Genomic DNA, 22,980 nt, shown 5'->3' on the forward strand with positions numbered 1-22,980 from the left:
CGTAGGGCAGAAAGCCTGCCTTTACACCCCAGTCACACAGAGGACCTCAGCGGCCAAGCTGTTGTGTTCCTCCAACTCCGGCGGATGCAGCAATAGGAGGGGCAGGGGGATGGAAGACAGGAGTGCGTGAGGCCTGAGCTGAGCACAGGGCAGATGCTTTGAGCTGGGTGTGAGGTGGAAGCTTCTGTGTAGCCTGGACTGGCCCCTTAGATTCAGAAAGCGAGGCACGATTGCCAAAATGGGATTCGTCAGCACAAGCGACAGGAAAGCTATGGACTCTGCTTGGGGTCATTTCAAGGGGCGAAGACTGGGGAGCCATCAGAGCGCGTGGGAAGGCAGAGAAAGTTCTAGCTGAGTTAGCAGGGCTGTGGCCTCCTGGCTGCAGGAGGGGCAGTGTGGCTCCAGGGGGGAAGAGCCCCGTGGGAGCAGAGGTGGGGCCACCACGGGGGCCTGCTCTGCAAAAGCGTTCCAGAAAAGATTCTGCTGTCCTTTCTCGCTCTGCTATCTGCAGAGTTTGGCTGCCAGCCACACAGAGAGTGCTCGAAGCCTGCCTGGGACGAGATGCTCCCTCTCCAGGCACCCTCCTCATCTATGTTTGGACATCCTATTAGGAAGGTTTCCTAAATTCACTTGAACTGTCTCTCTGGTTCTGCCCCTGGATCCACACAGGGCAAGCCCGCTCCCTTTGGACGTTGGCATGTGGGGAACAAGGCCCCTTTGGGGTCCCCCTTCTCCCGAAGAACACGGCCCCCACCCCTCTTTCTCCTCCACCTCCTTAGGCAAAGCCGCAGTCTTGGAGAGCCCATGCTAATTTCGTTCTTTTTATTTTGAGTGTAAAGACGTGAGCGCCGACCATCCCCTCCCCCCACGGTGGCCCGAGGGGGGCGTAGGAATGTCCCAGCTGCAGGCTTGGGACCAGCAAAGAGTCTGTCTTCTCCCCCGTATCCATTCAGAGAGTCGCTGGGTCAGGGGCCACTCTGTCCCGCAGTGCTGATGGGCTGGAGGGCCGAGCAGGGCCCTGGGGCTCCTGGGGATGTGCAAAAGTGAGCAAGTGCCAGGCTGGGGTGGGGCCCGCCCAGCCTGGGAGTGAGGGAGAGGGCGTGTGCCCGAGGCTGGGGGTCCAGTCCAGGCCATCTTGGGGGGTATTGTGGGTTTCCTAGGCCGGACAGCGTGGGCAGGGGGCTCACTCCACAGGTGAGCCCTGCCTGCTCCGTGTTACCCAAGTTTGTAGGGGGGCCCCTCGCGCCCTTCACTCGGCCACGTCGACGGGCACCACGGCCTTGATCGCGGGGAACTTGTTGCAGGAGAAGTCGGCGAGCAGCTGCTTGGTGCCACTCCGGGTGGGCAGGATCTCAAAACACACCCGGGACCGCTCCTTGGGGCGCAGGGCCGGCACGCTGGTGGGGGAGGGCATGGGTCAGTGTTGATGGGGAGGCTCACGGGACCTCAGGCAAGGTGGGCCCTCTGTGGCCCTCAAGTCCTGTGCTGGTGAGGTGGCCCCCTCTGGCCGCCTCCCTGGGTCATGGACCCCGCGAGGCCTGGGGCCCCTCAGCAGGGGAGGGAGGGAGTTCCGTGAGCTCCCACAGACGCTGAGCCCTGAGCACCAGCTCCCAGCTCTGCTGATCTCGACTTCCCGGGAGTTTGCGTCTGGCAAACCCCCAAACCAGAGGCAAATGTGCAACCCCACACGCAGGTTGTCCCTGGGGCTGTGGGGAGGCCCCCTGGGACGCCCTCCCGCCATCCCCCACTGGCCCCTCAGGCCCGGGACTCACTCGATCCGGAGGCTGCCCATCAGCAGGCCACTGCCCTCCACCATCAGCACGCAGTCTTTCACCGGCTCGTCCAGCGGGTTGGAGAAGAGCATCTGGACGTTCACGGGCTTCTGCACCTGGGCCTGCTCCAGCACCTGCGGGGAGAGGGGTGACCGCGTCGGTGAGAGCCCACCCGGCTGGGCGGGTGACGTGGGGATGGGGAGACATCGTGCAGGGGGTTCCTGGGAAACTGCTATCATCCCCACGCTTCGGACGGGACCCCCGGGGTTAAAAGGGAGAGGCGGCACATTGTGTGGCTGAAAGCACTTTAGCTTCCCCGCCGGGTTCACGGTCGTCCTGGGGAGGGCAGCCCCGCTTCCCAGGAGAGCCGAGCTCCCTGTGGGCTGCTCAGAGGGCTGGGGACTATTTCATTCTGAACTTAGTGACAGTACTTTCCTTGAGGCTCCTACTCATGGGTCCTGTTTCTCCCCTTCTGGCCTGGAAGTGCCCTCCCCAGGAGGCCTGAGCCGGCTCAGACACCCCCTCTCCTCAGAGCCTCATGCTCTTCTCCACAGGCCATGGCATTGGGCCCCCACCTCAACTCAGGCCACTCTCCTCCGATGACACCCCAGTCTATTGCTGTCCTTCGAGCCCAAAGCTTCCCTGTGTGCCCTGTGGAGTCTGGACAGGGCTCCTGCACCCCACTGTCTTGGTCAGAGGCCGGAGAAGGCTTGGTTTCCCGTCAGAAAAGCCACCTGGACTATATGTTTGCTGTTGAAGAGAAAGCTATGCTTCTGCCAAGAAACAGCCTTGACTGAGCAGACACGTCATCTCTCTGGGCCTCAACTCCCTCATCTGATAAAGAGGGCTAATCGTCCTTCCCTGCCCTGCATGGAAGGAACCGAGTGAGATCATGGATGCAGAAGAAAACGTCTGGGAAATAGAACCTGGATCGGTGTGGCTACTGGATTTCTTTTCTCCTTCTTTGAGGGATCATCTGTTGTTAGTGTGGTTTTCCTTTTCTTGCCCCTCATCCGCACAGCTACCATTTGGTAGCAATAAAGCTTCAGTTCAGATAAATTCAACAACCAAGGCCTCTCTGGTTCCAGAGCCTTTGCCCTTCTTACCAGGCCCTGGGATATCTACCAATACTTTGTGCATACCATGATCTCTACCGTAATTCTTCCCCTGGAACTCACTCACGGCTGGGACGTGATGCTCAGTGTGAAGCATAATTTTATGCCATTGGGATATAACATGGCTACATAAACAGTGCCATATTTTTCACATTGATATTCACTTTGAGATTTTCATGTATTTGTTCTTCATGGTTGCTTACCACTGTGGCCCATTGACCCATATCTGTAAATGCACCCAAAAGAGAGGATAAGAGCCACCAGAAATCTGTGTCTGATCATCAGTGGTTCATGGGCCAACATGAAGGACATCACCCTTTGGAACAAAGTTCACATTTCATGGTCTGATTCCAATAGAACATCCTCAATGTCTGCTGTCAATCAGTGCCAGATCAGATCATGGGATTTCACCCAAATTATTATCTTTTCATAGAGATTACCCTCATGAGTTTAAAAATCTGTGCCTTGCTCCGAGTGAGCTCTGTGCTGATTCTTTCATCAAGACAAGAATGTGTTGATGCCCTGAAGGCTGAAGTAACGGTGAGGTTGTGTTAGGAGGAAATTCACACAAAGATGTCCAAAAGAAGAATGATCAGATGCCTTTTTTTTTTTTTTAGAGGGGGGGAGAGGGGCAGAGGGTGAGGGAGAGAGAGCATCTTAAGCAAGTTCCATGCACAGCATGGAGCCCAGTCTCACAACCCTGAGATCATGACCTGAGCTGAAATCAAGAGTCGGATGCTTAACCGACTGAGCCATCTAGGCGCCCTCAGATGCCTTTTTTTTTTAAAAAAAGATTAAGTAAGAAAGTTCTTGGTGGCACCTTTTCAGCCTGTTTATATTCTGATCTCCTTTCTAAAGATATTATAGTCTCTTTAAAGACAGAGCTGACTTGATATGGAAATCCGAAAGATGTAGAGCAAAAGTGTTGAATAAAAGATAAAGCTATAAGAATGTTTGAGGATAAAGGAGTATAATGGGGAAAAAACTACCTTCCCTTAAACACTCATCATTTTAGCACGGAACGTTTTCCTAACTGAACTGGTTGCTACCCAGGGTCACCTCCCAGCCTCAGGGGGGCATCAGCCCTTGGCTGTCCATCACGTCTGCAAGGACGAGGCACAGTTCTTGGACCTGTCTTAGGAAGCAGGAGAGGCTTCAGCATGCAGAGGACAAGCACGGACTGACAATGACAACTCTTGTGGGTGGGGCAGAATGCACGAGGGCTCGGCTCCAGTCCTGGTTATTTTACACAATCAGATTAGTTTCCAAGATACCGTACCAGGGATGGCAGTGATGGGCCCGGAATGGGGCAGTGCCTCCCCTGTTGGAGCTGACCGTCTGGTCGGAGACCAAGACCAAACAAGTACACGAATAAAGGTATGACTTCCACTAGAACAAAGTGAGAGGACAGAAGGCTCTCAAGGGCATGTAACTGGAGACCATGCCTGATTTGGAGGGGCTGGGAGGGGGCACGTAAGGGAAAGGCTTCTCTGAGGACAGGACACCTGCAAGGAAGTATTTTATTATCCCCATAACAGCGTTGGGGCACCTGAGACACAGAGATCAAGGGCCACTCAGTGTGGCTGTTGATTCATCGTGGTGATTCAAGGGCTGAACTCGTGCCCTTCTCTGCTTCCCCTCAAACTGCCTGTCCGGTTACTGGTTCTCCCTCTGAGGTAGGGGACCGGTCCCCATTCTGAAGCACAGACCGGACCAACTGGAACAGCAAAAGAGCTCAGTCCCAGGCTAGCTGCAATGGGAGTGTGCACCCTTGGTCTCTGCCCTCCGAGGTCAAGAATCCCTGCAGCTAGGGTGCAGCTTAGGGAGGGGTGGGACTAGGGCGGCCACAATTAGCTGGCTTCTCTAGAAATCTGGGGCTTGGAATGCTGGTGGCATTGTGATGGGACGGAAAAGGCAAGCACTGTCTTGGCAGCTGGGGCAGATGGTAGATACAGCAGATGTGGGTGGACCCGACCGTGAGGCTCTCCGTGGGACCTCGCAGGAAGATCCATCTCCTCTGCGCATCCATCCTCCTGTCCTTGCCTGCCAGCACCTCACCCCTCAGATCCGTGCCTTCTGCCTCTGGTGGCCTCTGCCCTGGGCTGGCGGGAGGAAAGGGTGAGTAGGTCCTAGGTAGGCTGGACAGGAAGGGACGGGCTTGGAGTCAGCGCAAGTACTGGCCTGGTGCTCAGGAAGGGACAGAGTGGTCCCAGGTGCCTCAGTACACCTCCCCCCCCCCCCCCCCACACCTGGGCTCCTGGAAGGACCCTGGGAGCCAAGTCACAGCCAAAAGCAAACCCTAAAAGCAGAGACAGAAACATCCTCATCCTCAACCACAGTGAAGATGCTCTTGCTGGCTGTGGACACACCCAGACACCTGGAAAGGGCCCTGGGCTGGGAGTCCCAGGGCCTGAGGTCCAGCCCTGGCTCTGGGCAGGGATGGCAGTTCTCTTTTCTTCTCTGGGCCTCAGTTTACTCATGTGTGAAGCGGCAGGGTTTGGGAGCATGAGAGTGGGCTCCTAAGAGTCCATGATTCTGTAACTCTGGCGTCTTGAATGTGGAGAGAGGCAAGCGAGTGGTGCCCCATTCTCCACCAACACGGCCAGGGGCTGGGCCGTGGGCTCCCTGCGGGCAGGACCCTCCCCTTGTGACTCTTCGTGATTCCTGAGCCTGGCAGAGCCCAGAACACAGCAGGTGCTCAGAGCTGAGTGTGCGAGGGAGCCGAGGAGTCCCTCTAGCTGTTTCTCAGTGGATGTTCCCGGTGCATCTGGGACCAGAACCAAAGAAGCCCATGGGCAAATGTGCCTATTTATCACAAGGAACAAGGACGCCGGTCTGAGCAGGAACTCTGGCCAATTCATGTGGCAGAGGCTGGACCCGAGCTAGGCCCAGTTCCCTGCCCCTCTCAGCAGGGAAGGAGATTCCTGGTGGCTTGGGCGTGCACCCCTTCACCCCCCTTTACCTCCAGGGTCAGGCTGGGGTTGTCCAGGATGATGTCCCTTTCTATCAACACCTCCGCCTCGTCAGACACCTGGCACACAGCTGTGGTCCGGATCATGTTATCTGTCTTCAGGTACTTCTCATACTGAGCATATGTAATCTTCAAGGGATGCCGTATTTCTGGAAGGAGAAGCCGGGGAGGGCAGAGTGAGAGGGAGGAGGGCTGACTTCTGGAACCTTCAGAGCTGAGGCCAAGCCAAGGAGGCGGGGAGCTGGCCGGGAAGGTCTGCAGCCCCGGGCTTGACTGAGCCCTCCCTGCCTGTTCTGTGGGAAACGTGCCCCCGTTCTGTGCAGCCTCCAGAGCAGAGGCCGGGGAGGCCCTGGGCCTCTGACTGGCTGGGCAGCTTCACAGGAGAATGGGATGGTAGGGACCAAAGCTTCCTCCTATCCTGGAAAATGTCAGAGGGCAGGAAAGAATACAGAGGCTTACGGATTGCCTCATGATGACAACAAATAATAACTAGGAAGGGAAGCCAGGGATTGGCTCCATATGCGCTTAGGATCCTCCCGGGCCAACTAATAGTCTGGTATTCTGCTGTGACAACACCCCGATCTGTCTCCCCACCTCTGGTCTCTCCCGCTTCCCAGTCACCCCCACACACCTGGCAGACGCGGCTTCAGAAGCCTCCCCCGCTCCCCAACACCATGCTCCTCCTCTTCCTTGTCACTTGAAATTTTCCACGACTCCTTGCTGCCTCAGAAATAAAGTTCAGACCCCTCGATCCGGCCCTGTGTCACTGCAACCTAACTCCCCTCTCCCTTGAAGGAGTCCTCGGTGTTTCCCAATGGTCCCTTGGCAACACAGGTATATGGTCACCTCCGTGCTTGGACATGCATGGTTCCCTCACGTGGAAATGCCTTCCCCGGCTTCTGTCCCTTTACCTGGCTCCCCGCAAGCCTCAGGGCCCCTCTCCTGCCTCTGTGGTCCAGGTCACTCCCACCTCTCTCTCTCGATGGTCATGCTGGGTGGCCTGGGGTGCTCCGGCACCCACAGAGTCATCTGCTTTTCGAGGAGGAAGTAGCCTCTGCCGTTCCCACTCGAGAAATTAGCCTGGCCTGCCCTGCGTGGGCAGATGAATGTGCAGAATGGATTTTTAAAAGAATTTTTTTAACCATTTCCCTCATGTGAACTATTTTTGGCCTGCAAAAAATAGCTCTCCCCTTGGGCTTTGAAGGTAGCTAGCAGCCTGGCGGTTGCTTCTGGTGTGGGGAAGATTTCTGCTACAACTCCGCCAGAAGCCAGGTTGCTAGGGACGCTGCCTTCTGACAGGTGTAAAACATCTCAGTTTCCCTACAGACAGAGCTCTTTCAAGATGGGCTGTATAATTAATCAGTTTTTATTTATGTGAAGCAAAGAGCCACCCCACCCTTGTTAATCTGCTTTGTAAGGCTCAATTTTTCATAACAGCGTGGAGGATTTTGCCAGTGTGAGCACACCTGCCTGCTAATCCTCCCAGGGCGCCAGGCTCTTGCTGCTCCACCTCGCTCCTTTCCCAGCAGCCGCGAGTCTCCGTTCCTCCCAAACTCTCAGGCATCACTGCCCTGGGGAATCAGGAGACTCCCCAGCTGGCGGCTGTGCGGGGAGGAACACTGGACAAGGGTGTAAGACCCTGCTGTATGTTGCATCCCTTCCGGGGTCAAACCTGAAAAGTGATTCATTGTGGGGAGGGGGTGGAGAGTCCCTGGGGCGGGGGTGGCAGAAATAGAATCTAGAAGATGGGGGGTGGGCCTGGATTTAGCATTAGGAAACCCAGGACCAAGACCCTGCTTTCGCCACTTACTAGCTATGACACTTAATCTCTTAAGCAAGTCACCATCTCTCCAAGCCTCAGTTTCTGCCTCTGTAAAAGGTGATACTGAAATCTGCCCTTTTCAGTAGGTCAAACGAGAGAGGATCTAAGGAAGCACCCTGTGCGCTGAGTGAAGTGGTGTATACCTCTAAGGGATATCGCAGTGGGGCTGTTAACTGCCAAAGCCTCCCTCCTTCCTCCCCCCTGGTGTGGAAGGATTCTGGTTGGCGCCACCTGATTAGCACTGTTCCCCATGACAACTTTCAAGCCTTCAAAACCCACGGCTTAACCACAGTGATGGTGCGCTCCTCCTCTCTTAGCTGAATCCGTTCCAACAGGAACTCTCCAACCCCAAAAGAACATTAGCCATCTTGGATGAGTGGCGTCCCCCACAAACCACAGGACGAGTTACCTTCTTTGGGTCCCAGGGACATGGTGATGGAGTCCTTCCACACCTCGTGTACCAGCTTGCCGTTGTAGACAATGGTCCAGGCCGTCATGTTCACGGTCACCGTCTTTATGTCACTCGTCAGGTTTTTGAGCAACAAGGCCAAGCTGACTGCTTTGCCCACCTCCAATAGGCCAGTGACCTTGAACCTCCCCGAGATGCTGGGCTGCTTTTCCTCTCCTGCCAAATGTCTCGCAGATGTGGCGCTAAAGGACGCGTGGGGTTTAAGTTTCCCCAAGGCCTTTTCAAACACTTGTCTCTCCTGGCTGGAACCTGCATGGTAGGAAAAGAGGGAAGCTTCTCAGGGACGGGGTGGCAGCCTGGGACTCGTTGGCTCTGCAAGGATTCTGATCCAAGCAAGTGTCCCTGCTCTCCGGGTCTCTCCATTTCATCCTCCTTAGTGCGAGGCTCACTGACGAGCCAGTCTGTGCGCTCTTGCAGTCAGCTCTGCATGTCCAAATGAGCTGTAGGGAAAGCTTTATCAGCACCTGCACCAAGTTACCATATGGCCTGATATTTCTAACTAGGTTAGATTTCGTCTTCCTTTTCTTCGTTTTATTTTTGGAGAAAAGATCTCTTGTGAGAACACACAGCTCCTTTAAACATAAGTAACAAAACATAAGTAACAAAAACTGAGTGGAAAAAAGGTTATAATGAGATTATAAGCAAAAAAACAAAAACAAAAACAAAAGGTTATGGTTTAGAATTTTTTTTTCAAACCACTTTTCCATGTTATTCTGCTTTGTTTCTAAAGGTGCTTCGAGGTCAAAGAGCAGAGCTTCTGCCCTTGTCAAAAAAGAACTCTGCACGGTTCGTTTGGTCCCATGTTATGACTGGTTTAAGTTGTCGAGAGACTTCAGGTTTTAAAAACACAAAGGACGGATTTTCTGACTCTGACTCAGATTGTGAGGGCTGTGGAATGTGAGCATGGCCATGGTATACCCTCAAAGTCATGGCTCTTGGGCACTAAGGTGAGTAACCGCTTGCAAGTCTCTGGGCCCGTGGTGGCCACACGGTTCACATAAGGCTCCCTGCCTTGACCCAAAGACAGATCTACTATTAAGGAGAAGGTGTGTTGACCTTCCGGGAACATGGGCAGACATACACAGAGAAGAATTACCATGTTTATATCTGCAAACCATACTTAGGGCCCCCATCTTCCCCAACTACCGTGAAATTTTGAAGACACCAGATGGCTTATTATAAGCACTTTACAATTTAGCGAGGCCTTTCCGTAAGTTCCATGTAACAACTGGCTGAGACCTCAGAGGCCAACTCATCCAAGCCCATCACGTTAAAAGTAAGGTCCTAAGGACAAGAAGTAACTGGTCCAATCAACTGGTCTAATCTTGGAGTTAGAGGCAGAGAGGGGGCAGCCCCCAGGTGTCTACACCCGTAGTCCAAGGTTCCCTGCCCCCCAACATCCTCCTGAAAAGGAGGCAGGCAGCCAGATTACCCAAGCTGATAGCTCTTGGTGGGCTGGGTTCTTTCTGGTGCCTTTCCATCCTGTAGCAGAGTTGTAAGTCCACACCCAGGGCTGATGTCTGTGCAGGGAGCTGAGCCTTCTGTGCCCGGGAGACCTCAAAGCAGGCGTGTTTGCACCATGAGGCTCAGAGCCCAGATACCTATATAGGTCACCTGATGGGTTGACTCAAGACTAAGCTTCCTGCTGCTGTTTTCTCCTTTGGTGTTGCCATTGCGAAAATGCTTAGCAACCCACTTTATGAGCTTTTCCTCCCTGGGGCCCTCGCAGACAAGCTGGCATCACTCGGTAAGGAGAACAGGCAACAACAGGCAGGGTGACCAGCTCTGCTGTCACGCAGAGAGAGGCTGGCGCATCGCCAAGAGTCTTGTCGGAACCACCCCCAACATGGCCATGGCCTGGCCCCGCTCCGTGGCTTAGGAGATTTGCCTGAGACAGACAGAGCCCCTCAATAAGCACAATCAAGGTATATCAGTAAAGGAAGGACCCCCACAGGACATCTATCCCAGTAAGCAGTGCACTTCAAAAGGCACCTTGGGAGGTCATTATTCCAGCGACGCCGCAGATGTCCGAGTTGATAAGCATCACCACTATTTCAGAAGTCCTCTCTCGGTGCCGGGCCCTGCACTTGGCACTCTCTGTACACCAGCTCATTTAAATCCTACTGAAGACAGGCATTGCTGTTGTCATTTTACAGGTGAAGAAGCAAGGGGTCCGAGATCCTAAGACTCCTCCTTACGGTCTCCTGGTGATCAGTGTAGGACTGGAGTTGACCTCCAGCCCCTGGTTATTTGTTTCCTGGCCCCTACACTTGTTTTTCTATCGTGACAGTGTTGAAAAACTTCTCCTACATCTGTGAGCTCGGGCGGGGGGGGGGGGGGCAGGGGTCGGGCAGGGGCCCCATCTGCCACGTCCCTCATTGCCTCCCCAGAGCCGAGCATGGAGTGGGCACTTGGGTGGGTCTCAGTACGTGTGTATTGACCGACAGAAGGGCTGTCTGACCCTAGCCATGGGAGGGCCTGCACAGGCAGATTGGGGACCACCCTGAGGCCACCAATCTCATGACCCTAGGCCCATGCCTCCAAATGTCCACATGTACCACTCCCCGGAGGGGTTACCTACCTGGACCTGGAGTCAGACCTCATCTCCTGAGCTCTTTCTCCAGCTTTTCTCTTTCATGAACTGTGGCTGACACCAACAGCCAGCAGTAGTGAGAGCTTTGGGGTTCACTTTAGGGTGTGTTCTGGGTGCCTTTAGGAGAGCACTTTGCTTGGCCCCTCAGAACCTGTGTTGTGTGAGGATCAACCAAAGTGTCTATTTCCAAACACACTAGAAAGAGACAAGGGACACGTTACGGAGTGACTGGCTTGCTAGAGCCAGCGTTCATTTACTTTTGGCTGTTTCTACAAATGAACGTCACCTTCACACGTGGAACTTTGTCACTCTGGAGAGTGGCCAGGTTGGGGGTGGTTCCGGCAAGACTCTTGGCGATGCCCCAGCCTCTCTCTGCATGACAGTCCCCAGCGAAACAGGCTGCTGACCCTGAGAGCAGCTTCCAAACTAGAGTAGCTAATGTAATTTGCGGAGAGGCAGCTTTGTAGAAAAACGAGCCTTCCCCGTGACTCATGTGGGTGCTTCAGGCTTCTTGGAGAGACTCTGATGCATGCATGGCATGAGCCCACCTCTTCAGGGTCTTTGTCCATTTCTTTGTTCAGATAGTGTTTCCTGCCTGTCTTTCTTGGAGGCTCAGAGAGCAGACTGACCGAGAAATTTCTGCTAGAGCCCTGGGCAGTCTCGGGGCGGGGTGAGGAGAGAGGCATGTTTCTTCCTGTGATGTCCAATCACAGGGCTGTCACCCCAGTTGTGGGAAAGGGACACAGCTGGAGAAGAGCTGGGCTGACAGCTGCTGGGTCCCATGGCAGAATTCCACTGGCACCGCATCTGCTTGTGACAGTTCTGTCCCCACTGGAGATAGTCTGTGGAGCTGGACGTTAGGTGCCAGGGAGCAGTCCTACCATTCAGGCAGAATGCGCAGAGAACACAGGAGGAGTAGGAGGGATTTTCCCTTCTCCACCCGCAAAGCTGTCTTCCTACCGTCAAGCCCCGGGTCGCACAGCCCCACCAGTGCCCTGCCTACCTTCTGGATATTTGTACTTCTCCGTGATGTCCATGCGAGAGTAGCTGCCCACCGCCTTGGTGCTGATGTACTTGCCAACGCTGTGAGTGTCCGAAGCATTCTGCCTCGGAGTGTTGTAGTAGTAGTCATAGATCCAGGTGATGCGGTCGGCGTTTACCTCCGCAAAGACGAAGGGCGTGTCGAAGTCCAGGTTCACATCGCCCTCTCGGACGGCAGCAACGGAAGTGGGGCCGCACTGGAACACCCCTGGTAGTGAGGTGCAGAGACTGCGTGCATGCCAAAGCCAGGTGCCACAGCCCACCCCAGCACCTGTCCCCTAGGAGCCACCCCTAGCGACACCACTCCCCTGCCTCTCCCCCCAGTACCCCTTCAGCCCCCGCTGCCTGCCCCCCTTATGTGGCACTCAGAATGGACTCTCCTGTTATCTTCTGCATGGCACGCCACACAGAGTGTCCTTCTGCAGAAGACTGGCCCCATCCTGCCCTCCGCGGGCGCGCGGTGGATGCTGACCTGCCACCCTTGGGCTGTCTCCTTTCTTACCTCTTGTGCTCACGGCTGCCTCTTTTCTATCCCTACAAATCATCCTTCCCAATTCCTCATTCCCTATTCCTGGAAGTATTCCCTAAACCCAGCCCATAGGAGTCTTGCTCCTCTGAGCTCCCAAGCCCTGTCTATCACCTTCCTCTTCTAGCACTTGGCACAGAGAGGTCAGATAGATGGATAGACATGTAGATGTAGAAATAGATACAGAAGATAGAGTTTCATTCACGAAGTGCCCAGCTGAAAAAAGTAAGGTGCAGCAGAATAGAAAGAAGGGGATTATTCTGTTTGTGTTTACAAGACAAATAGACAAAAAAGACACATATGGGGCACCTGGGTGGCTCATTCAGTTAAGCGTCCAACTCTTGATTTTGGTTTAGGTCATGATCTCGGGGTCGTGAGATCAAGCCTCATGCCAGGCTCCGCACTGAGCATGGAGCCTGCTTAAGATTCTCCCTTTCCCCTCCCTCTCTCTAAAAACAAAACAAAACCCCCCAAAACCCAAAAAACCACATACATGTATTTTTATATGCCTGGAAGAGTGATTTTCAACCTTTTTTTTTGATTTTTTTTTTTTTTTTGCCATGATCTCTATATTATGGCACATAGATGGTCCTAAGACAAAAGTTTTACAGGACAATACTTGTTCTTATTGTGTCCAATGCACCCTGAGATTTTTTCTTTTCCTCTAACCCCACTTTCCATGCCATTTCGCTTCATTTCTTTTTTTTGTTTCTAAAAGATTTATTTTTAAGTAATTTCCACACCCACTGTGGGGCTCAAACTCACAATCCCGAGATCAAGAGTCATACACTCTATCGACTGAGCCAGCCAGGCACCCCCATTCTACTTCTTTTTTTTTTTTTTTTTTAAGATTTTATTTATCTGACAGAGAGAGACACAGCAAGAGAGGGAACACAAGCAGGGGGAGTGGGAGAGGGAGAAGCAGGCTTCCCGCCAAGCAGGGAGCCTGATGCGGGGGTCGATCCTAGGACCCTGGGATCATGACTTGAGCTGAAGGCAGACACTTAACAACTGAGCCACCCAGGCACCCCTCTACTTCATTTCTTAAAATGATAGTCACAACTCACTAACTTGATTTTATAACCATTAATGGGTTGCAGTGAAAAGTGTGAAATACAGAGGCCTGGAAAATATCTGGAAGGTTACCCCCACCCCAAATCTAGTAATGCTTATTGCTTCTGGTAGAGGGGTTGGGTTAGGGTAGGGAGGTATGACTTAGCTTTTATTGTTAATCCTTTTAGAATGGTTTGAAATTTTTTTAACCATGTGCACATATTATTTTTATAATTATTATTATTATTTTTAAAGTAGGCCCCTCACCCAGTGTGGAGCCCAACGCGGGGCTCGAACTCACGGTCCTGAGATCAAGACCTGAGCTGAAATCAAAAGTCAGATGCTTCACTGACTGAGCCACCTAGGTGCTCCATAATTTTTTTTTTTTTAAGTTTGAGAGAAACAATTCAGAATGAAGGTAGTGAACAAGATACGCCCTGGAGGTCATAAGAAGGGAAAGAAAACTTCCTGGAGTGTCTGGGACCCAAGCTCAGAAGGGAGTGGCCAGAAGTGGGAGCAGAAGCCCTGGGCACAGGAACAGGGACGGGGCCAGACAGCACGAAGGCGAGTTTGGTTTGGCAGAGGGACACCATGGATGGGACGGAGGTGGCGGGAGTCGTGATCACGGAGACCTCCAGCCGAGCGGGGGAATTTGGGCTAAATCCCCGGGCGATGGGGACCACATTGTGTCTGTGCTGGGAGACATAGGCTGCCAGAGGCGGTGTGGGGAAATCACTGTCGGCGGATCGCGGTTTCTTTCCCTTGCTGCCTGGCACGTGCCAGGGCCTCCACAGTGGGGACAATACTTGTGTGGGAGCGGGGAAGCCACTCATTTAAATAGCAGCCTGAGCCAGGCAAAATTAGGATGAGAAGTCTACTCTGAAAATATTTTTGGTTTAATTCCATCGTGCCTTCCAGACATGGAGAGCCGCTGTCCGCTACTGTAAAGAATCGAGAGGCCAGGACAGAGAGCGAAACCCAGAGAAGGGGGTGGTCAGCGGGGCCAGTAGAGGGTTACCTTGGCTCCTCTCCTGGGGTGTGGCGTCCAGAACCTGCCATCCGTTGTACGAGGGGCCCAGGTCAGTCCGCACAAACCAGCCTTCATTCCAGACGTGGAAATTCCTGCAGACAGAACCAGACTGCAGAGCTTGCCCAGGGCCACACAGCCGGAGGTGACAAAATACCACGTCTCTGGCTGCACAGTGCAGCACCCCCTACTCATGATCGAGTGAGTCTACCCTGCCCCAGCTACAGTGCTAAACCTTGCCGAGCTCTGTCTCTCGCAAGTCCTCACAGCACTGTGAAACAGGTACCATTTTTCTGCCGATCTCATAAAAGAGGAAACTGAGGCTCAGAGAAGTTAAGCAGCTTGTGATGGCAGAGTCAAAGCTTGGACCCAGGTAGGCCTAACCCCCAAACCTGGGTCCTTGACCATGACGTTCTCCTGCCTTTCTGAGGAGAAGAATGCCTCCAGGTGAGAGCTGGCAACCAAGCAGGCCAACAAACCCACACGGCTTTCTCGTGTGCATCCTGCTGGGGAACACCTCTGTGTCTCCCGTCGACTGAGAGTGCATGGGGCTCCAGCGAGGAGGACAGCTCTGGCTAAGAGCCACATGCTTCCAGGCTGAGGTGTGGATCGAAGAATGACATTCACCAGTCCTAAAATGTTCTTCATCAAAGGCGTCCCCTCGTCTCCCAATCTGCATGTCTCAGTCACATCTCCGGGGACAGCCGATTAGCCGGTCTTAGGCATTCCGTCCTGTGGTTCTGCCCTCTTGATCTGGTCCTCCTTTGCACACCCCGTGCAACTGCATTAGCCCTGGTTCTGGCAGCTTTGATCCAACCAGAAGCTGTGAGTCCGACATGAACCCAAGTTCCACCCAACGTGAAAACAGATTTTTTTTATACTCAGGAAGTGGAGAAGATAGTTTAACGCAGGGTACCAACTCAGAAACTATAAAGGAAATGACTGATAAATTTGGCTAGGTGACAATATTAAACTTGCATATACCAAACAACCAACCAAACTGTAATTCTGTTTCCTCTATGGAAGAGTGAACTCATAACAGATGGTCCCTTCCGCAGATAACAATAAGCTCCGAAACAAAACCAAAAACCAAAAACCAAAAAAACCCAAGACAACTACTTGAGAGTGAACAAAACAGAAGGATTTTGGAAAGGAGTCAAAACATGGAGGAAGGAGCCAGCACGGGGCAAATTGCACTTTTGGTGACTTGGCCCTAAGGACAGGCCACAGTTGGGGTGAAGTGCAGGGCAGTAAAATCTGTAACAGACAATCCATATTTTTCTGACCTGAGGAGCCAAGAAACAGCCCAGGTCAACCGGGGCATCTAGAGCATGAGGGGGAGGCTCTGGAAAGGAAGGAGTCAGAGAAAGAAGATCCCAGATTAGTTCATAAACTCCGCCCGAGTCTCTGAGCGATTCCGACCCATGCATGTATACAGACAAGCAGTCTGGCTGACGATAAAAGAAGCTGAGCGAGATCTGAGTCGTTGCCGGCTCGCAGTCTGGGTCCACCCCAGGCAGGCTGTTGAAATAAACTAACAGAATCCCGACATACCCAATGCCCAGGATACAGACCCAGATGACTCAACATACGAAGAACCAGAAAAATGGGATCTATCCTTCAAGGGAAAAAAGACAACCAACAGAGTAACCTTAAAATAGTACAGATGCTGGAATGATTGGACAAGGACTTTAAAGAAGCTATTATAACTAAGCTCAATGAAATAAAGGAAAACAGGGCAACGACAAGTGAAAAGAGAGGAACTCTTAGCAGAGCAAGAGAAAAGATGAAAGAAGAACCAAATGGAAATTTTCAACTGGAAAAAAAGACCCCTATCTTAAATGAAACAATTCAGTGGTTGGGCTTAGAACAAGAGGACGGAGGAAAAGTTCTGTCAACCTGAATATAGACCAGCAGAAATTGCCCAAGCTGAAGAAGAAAGAGAAAAATGATTGAAAAAAAAATAAAATAGAGAAGATATATATAACATATGTATAGGCAGAGATTTACTGTAATTAATATTATAAAGTACTTACATATCAATAAGAACAACACACAAAAGGACAAGTGAAACACACCAATAAAGGACGATGGCCAGGCAATTTTTATAAGAAATACAAGTGATCCCTGAACATATGAAAATAGTTTTGATCTCACTACCATGAAAAGGAAATTAAAGTGACACTCATAAGATGACAAAGATGAAAGCCCAGGATGATACACAGGACTATGTGATACTCATTTCCAGGTGTGGGAAAACAAGCACAGTCAGAGCCCACTGGTGGGAGTTTAAATTGGTGTGATATTTAGGGAGGGCCATTTGGTAATGGGTATGAAAAACCTTTAAAAATCTACATTCCCCAGGGCGCGTGGGTAGGAGGAGGGGCTGAGGAAGAGACTCTTCAAGCAGACTCCCTGCTGAGTGTGGAGCCCGCTGTGGGTCTTGATCCCAGGACTCCGAGATCACGACCCAAGCTGAAACCAAGAGTTGGATGCTTAACCGACTGCGCCACCCAGGCGCCCCTACTTTTTGTTATTTTATAATCAGGAAAAATGTGTTTTCCTTTTGCGTGTTTGGAAGAAGCTTCATGTGGGGCCAGATGGGATCTATGTACATGGGGAAGTTGTAAACTCTTCAGCTATTGGAAGAGTTGGAAGTGCCCCATAAGTACTTATGGGGTGCAACCTGACCCAGCTAGTCCTTCAGGGAACAAGGGGAGATATAAAAAAGTCAGCTCCAAAACAAGGCAGAAGGGGATTAGGCCCTAAGAGGTGAACAGATGATTAAGAATAATACCAACCAATGATATGAATGGAGAAAAAGAATACTCTTATTTACTACTAAAATGAAACACAGGTGATCACAATCTTTCTGGAAGGCAACAGTGATAGCTGTCATAAGCCTTTAAAATGCTCATTCCCTTTAACCCAGGACATACCATTTCTAGGAATCTTTCTTACAGGATTAATTGTGGATGTGTTCAAGATTTGCATATACGAATGCCCATGACTGTGTTATATATAACAGGGAAAAGAAGGGGAATAGGGAATGGTAATAGTAACAGTAGGAAAAGAAATAATGGTTCAACCATACGAGGGAATACGATGCACTTAAAATCTGATTTTTGATGATTATTTAATGACATAGGGAAAATGCTCAAAATATAGTGTTTCGGCAAAAACACATGATTTAAAACTGCAAAGTTGGTTTCCAGGTGTGAGAAGAAGTAGGATGCACCTATTATATCCTTTGTCTTGTACCCATGCCTTGTAAAATGTGTAATCCCAATTCCAGAAACGACAGCAACTGATAGAGAAAAGATTGGCTGGAAAACTATCAAATATTAAAAGTACGTGAACAGTAAGATTACAGATGACTTTATTCCCTATAATTGTGAGGGGGGAGGTCATCATAAAAAATTATCGCTAGCGGGGCTGCCTAGGTGGCTCAGTCGGTTAAGCATCGGACTCCTGATTTTGGCTCAGATTTCGGGGTCGTGAGATGGAGCCTGGTGTAGGACTCTCTCTCCCTCGCCCTCTGCCCCTACCCCACAAACCCCCCTTGTGCACGCTCTCTTTAAAACTATCCCTAGGAAGACCCACAAAATGTCTTTTTGAATGGGTCTTCATGATCAGTGAGAATTCGCCCAGGAGAAAGCATGGAATGTGAGAACATGATCAAGAGACAAGACAGGGATGAGAGAGCACTTTCATGTTCATCTAGTTCCTGGTAGAGAACCCTAGGGGAAGGGTGGGTTGGTAACAAAACTGGTAAGTAGCTGTGTTTTCATACTTACTTTGGAGGCGGGAATTTAAGATGGAGCAGATAACAGGTACTCTTGGTCCCTCCCTCATTTGGAAGCCAGCTTTACTCACAGTTATTTGAGATGCATGTGCTTTTCAAATGTCCAGGGGCGCCACCATGGAAATTCTGGTTGTTTCTGATGGTATGCATGCTCTCTCCCACCTCCCAACCTTGGGCTCTGTTTCTGTCTTGAGGGGTTTCAGGAGGAGGAGCTCAAGAAAAGAATGCACTGTAGGTATCAGAACTACCTGAGGCATTTCCTAAAAGATGTGGATTCCCGGGCGCCTGGGTGGCTCAGATGGTTGAGCGTCTGCCTTCGGCTCAGGTCATGATCCCAGGGTCCTGGGATCGAGTCCCGCATCGGGCTCTCTGCTCCTTGGGAGCCTGCTTCTCCCTCTGCCTCTCTCTCTCTCTGTCTCTCATGAATAAATAAATAAAAATCTTTAAAAAAAAAAAAAAGATGTGGATTCCCCTATCTCCCTCCACCTAAGTCAATTCTAATGTAATTTTGGAAGTTTATAAGCCACTGCCCTAGAGACAGCATCTGAGTTATACTTACCTTTGAATTCATGGGGTCAAGAGGCCCTGTCTAGAAAGTGACCTCCAAACTCCTACCCCTTCCACTGGCAAACTATTTGTCCTTCCAAATGCAGCCCAGATACTGCCTCCTCCAAAAAGTCTTTTCCTGCTGGAAGAGTGCCAACCATATGTCTGTGCTATCTCTGAATCCTGCACATAACTCAGTTATTTCACTTTTTCGACTCCATAATTGCCTGTCTTCTTATGCAGCTGTGAGCTCCTCTGGCCCAGTTCCTGCATCTCCCCCCCCACCTTGGTGCCCAGTGCCCGGGGCAGGGTCTAGCACACGGTACATACTTAATCATGTGTTCTGGAGCCTGAGCCACTCCTGGAGCTGGCTTCCTTGCTGCAGATCTGAGCGAGGTACACTGGGGCGGCTAAGTATTAGTGGAGGCTGGTTGCCATGGAGAGATTGCATCAGGAGCCAGGGGCCTCCGCTGGGGTGTGGTTGCCAACAGCTTTTCCCCAGAACTAGCCAACTCCACCTCCCTGTGACAGGGCAGGGCAATCTCCACGTGCCTGCTATGAGCTATAGAAAGTCTACAAGTAGAGTCAGCTCTGTGACTCTAGAAATTGGGGAATCAAGTCAAATGAATTAAGAAAAAAACAAGCCAGAAATGTCAAGGTAAAGATAACCTTGGTCCTACTGTTCCAAATCGTTTGCCTTGCTTAGTGACTGATCAAGGCCCGAGAGTCCTCCTTTACAGTGGCTCAGAAGGGAACCGTGGAGAAGCAGCATCCCAAACTAAGGTCCCCGCCCCCACCCCAAAGCAGCCTGATTCTCAAGAAGCGGACACTCCAGAGGCTTGTGCCTCTTAAGCCAAACCACTGGCATGAGCAGAATGGTTAAGAAGAAAATGCACTCCAGTGGATGCAGTGAATGTGATTTAAGGAAAGAAGATCTAGAAGAAATTGCTGAGGTCCCCTGATCTAGCCCTTCATTTTACAGATGGGAAACTGAGGCACAAAAAAGTTAAGAAACTTATATAAAGTCATACACTTATTAGAGAGCCTAAATATCTCTCTAATTTCTCTCTGGGGCTTTGTTTTCTCATTCATGAGATCAGCAGGTCCCTCCCCAAGTCCTACGGCTGTCTGACTTGGGAGAGTCCTGTTGGCAAGACTCTGCGTCCTAGTCCTAGCTTGGACACGAATTCACAGTTTGACTTTGGTAAGTCATTTCTCCTCACTGAGCCTGTGAGGTAGCATTTAGTTTTACGGAGAAGTGACATCTGCTGCCGAGGTGTGAACCAAAGAGCCCAGCTTCTCCATCTGCACGGGCTGGATGGCACCCAACCTCACCACAGCTCTGGTTGGTGTCCAGCCAACTAGGAAAATCTCAAGTTAAGCAATGTTCGGTTGCTCAAGGTAACATTAATCAGGAGTAATAACAACGTTCTCTGGCATCTCTCTGGTGCTTTATAGTTTACAAAACTGCCTGGGTTCAAATCCCATCTCTACCATTTGCTGGCTGTGTGCCCTTGGGTGAGTGACTCTGGGCCTCAATTTCCTCAGTTGTAAAATGGGATGATGATAATGGTGCCTACCTCATTGTTTCTGAAGAGTAAGTGCCTGGTAAACAGCAATTGCTCAGCAAACTATTTGCTCCTGCTGTTATTATCAAGAACTTTCAGATGCTTACTCTCACTTGATCCCTACTTTCTATTACTTAGGCAAATCTGGGCAAGCTTCTAAAAGCTTCCAACATGTGCAACACACAGAGATTCAGATCGAAGTGTTTCTGTCCAGACCCTAACTGTCCTTAAATAATAGGCTGGGGAAGTCACTCCAGGCAGAGAGTGACTCGTGGTTTATCTCCCCCTGGGTGGGATCTACGCAGAAGGGTCTGTAGAGGTTCCCTGGGAAGGGTAGCTCTCATACAAAGAGGAGGGTGGGGATCAAAAAAATTAAAGCCAGTAAGAGACTGAAGTGAACACCTAGTTCTGGGCCAACCCTTATATTTCCCTGATGGAGAAACTTGGAACCAGAAAGATGAGGTGGCTTACACAAGCCCTGGAGCAAGATGGTAGTGGGGCTGGAACCAGGACTCAGGACTCCCTGTCCTCATTCCATCCAGTGCTGGTAGGCAGCAGCTTGGGGAGGGACCTCTGGTTGTCACTGATTTCACCAGAAAGCCTGGCGGGGGGGTGGGGCTGAGAGGGTAAGAGAGGAGGAGACCCCCAGCAAAAATCAGAGCTTTGGGGCCTGGCATCCTCCAATGAAGCCAAAAAAATGACAGTGGAGACACTGTGGGCTCATTCATTTATAATGAATTATAAAGCTAATGTGGGGTGGTAGTGTGAACCAGTAACCAAGAGATCTGAGTCCTAATTCCAAATTCAGCTTAAAAGCCCTACATTTCTGCTCCCAGGAAGCCTTCCTTGGTGACTCCTTCCCTGAGCTCCCATGGGGCTTACTGTCTGACGCACCTCCCTGGTCACTAAACATCCTCGACTAATGGCTTCCCCATCCCCTGTCTTCCAACAGCACCAGAATGCTTTCAGTAGAGGACTGACTCTCCAGCTTTATGGTCCCTCTGCGGATCCTAGCACAGAGGATAATCCCAGAAGGGGTACGCCCAAAGGGATCTTCCTTCCCAAATGATGTTGGACAAATCATCACCTCTTGCGAAGGAAACCAAGGCCAGGAATGGCATTACCCCAGCGGTGAAAAACAGGTTGCAGTGATTTGGGACACAACAACAAAAGAAAAAACCAGGGAGGAGGAAAAAAAAAAAAGACTCACTTATGAGTAGTTGGGAAACAACATCTTGTTAACGCAGCAATGTCATTAGACAGAAAGTTGTATGTGTGCAGATCAGGAAAGAACAGCCTGAAACAAGCCTTCTCTTCCTCATTACACCCTAGAAGCCACGTGACCTCGGGTGAATTACGTAAGCCTTACTCTCCTTCGGAGGTGAGGGGATATTTATTTTACTGAGTTCCCATGTTAGTGTGGGGTTGTTGTTGACTTGTTTTAACAACTTTTTCCGTTCATATTTCTTTTCCTTTGACTTTATTCAATTGGTTACACTAAGCACATTTCAGAAAAGTTGGACCTCCTTATTCTGGGGATATGAAGTAATAGGAAGTCTCTTATACAGACTATCTCAGAATTGAACATCTGGAAATAAGATGGCAACCGCTATCAGGTTATTTAGCCCTATATGCGTGTGAGTGATTGTGTGTTTGTGTGTGTGTGTGTGAGAGGGGGTATCCTTGGAAATGGATTAAAAACAATAGATTGTTGGCATATATGCACATACTTCTTTGCATATATAGGCACATAGAATCTATATGTACATGCAGATATAGACAGAATCATTTTCAGTTACCACTTGGTAATAACTTGGCATATAGTATGATCTCAAATAGCTATAATAATATTTATTTTAGGGCGCCTGGGTGGTTCAGTCGGTTAAGCGTCTGCCTTCAGCTCAGGTCATGATCCTAGAGTCCCAGGATCGAGTCCTGCATCGGGGTCCCTGCTCAGTGGGAAGTCTGCTTCTCCCTCTGCCTTTCACCCTGCTCTCTCTCTCAAATAAATAAATAAAATCTTTAAAAAAATAATATTTATTTTATGTATATATACTACTATATGAAGTTATAGATACATGTCTATAAATTTTATACAACTGACTTCCAGGTACCACCCATTAGCCATTACATGTACATATGTGCATAAAGATACATGTGCACGTGGCATATTTATGGTTAGACATATATATGTTCAATTACACACAAGGCTTCTTCTTTTCAGTTGAAATCCAGAATAAACTGACTTTTTATTCTATCAATCAAGGTGCATAAAAAGTCCACATGCATAAGAGAAAATGCACCGCTTTCCTTTAAGCAAGCCTATAAGTCATATGGGTTGCCTGAAACAAGATAAATTTATATTCGGTACCAGAAAATCAAGAGTTTCTAAAGTAGCTTAGGGTCTAGCGGACCCTCTAAATTCAGAGCAGTTGCCCAGAGCCCATGAGCCACGGGTATTGGACCCTTCATCCGAAGGCGAGACAGTGGACTCCCAGACTTCGCAGAGCCCTGGGAAGCATTGTTTTTGGGTCTTACGAGAGGTCTCAGCAGCATTGCCAACATTCCCATTCTAAAGCTTGCGCTCACGTGTTACTTGCCTCCCAGCTCCTGTTTGGACCAGGGTCCCAGGACCTGGGGGATGGGGGGAGGGGGGGAGTAAGAAGCCGCTC

At 50.6% G+C, this 22,980-nt stretch overlaps 1 protein-coding gene across 1 annotated transcript in view; it reads right to left on the reverse strand.

Moving 5' to 3' along the window:
• Positions 1-796: 796 nt before the first annotated feature.
• Positions 797-22,980, reverse strand: part of TGM3 (transglutaminase 3) — a 39,313-nt gene continuing 17,129 nt past the window's right edge. Inside the window, exons 8-13 of the mRNA XM_035006019.1 lie at positions 14,381-14,484; positions 11,746-11,991; positions 8,090-8,398; positions 5,850-6,007; positions 1,773-1,906; positions 797-1,397 (exon numbers count right to left, since the gene is read on the reverse strand). Coding sequence (XP_034861910.1) covers positions 1,250-1,397; positions 1,773-1,906; positions 5,850-6,007; positions 8,090-8,398; positions 11,746-11,991; positions 14,381-14,484 — 1,099 coding nt within the window. The 3' untranslated portion in view covers positions 797-1,249. The remainder of the gene's footprint in view (positions 1,398-1,772; positions 1,907-5,849; positions 6,008-8,089; positions 8,399-11,745; positions 11,992-14,380; positions 14,485-22,980) is intronic.

This window comes from Mirounga leonina, unplaced genomic scaffold, assembly GCF_011800145.1.
Source record: "Mirounga leonina isolate KUSES-001 unplaced genomic scaffold, KU_Mleo_1.0 Mir_150, whole genome shotgun sequence".
In the NCBI taxonomy this organism is placed as follows: Eukaryota; Metazoa; Chordata; class Mammalia; order Carnivora; family Phocidae; genus Mirounga; species Mirounga leonina.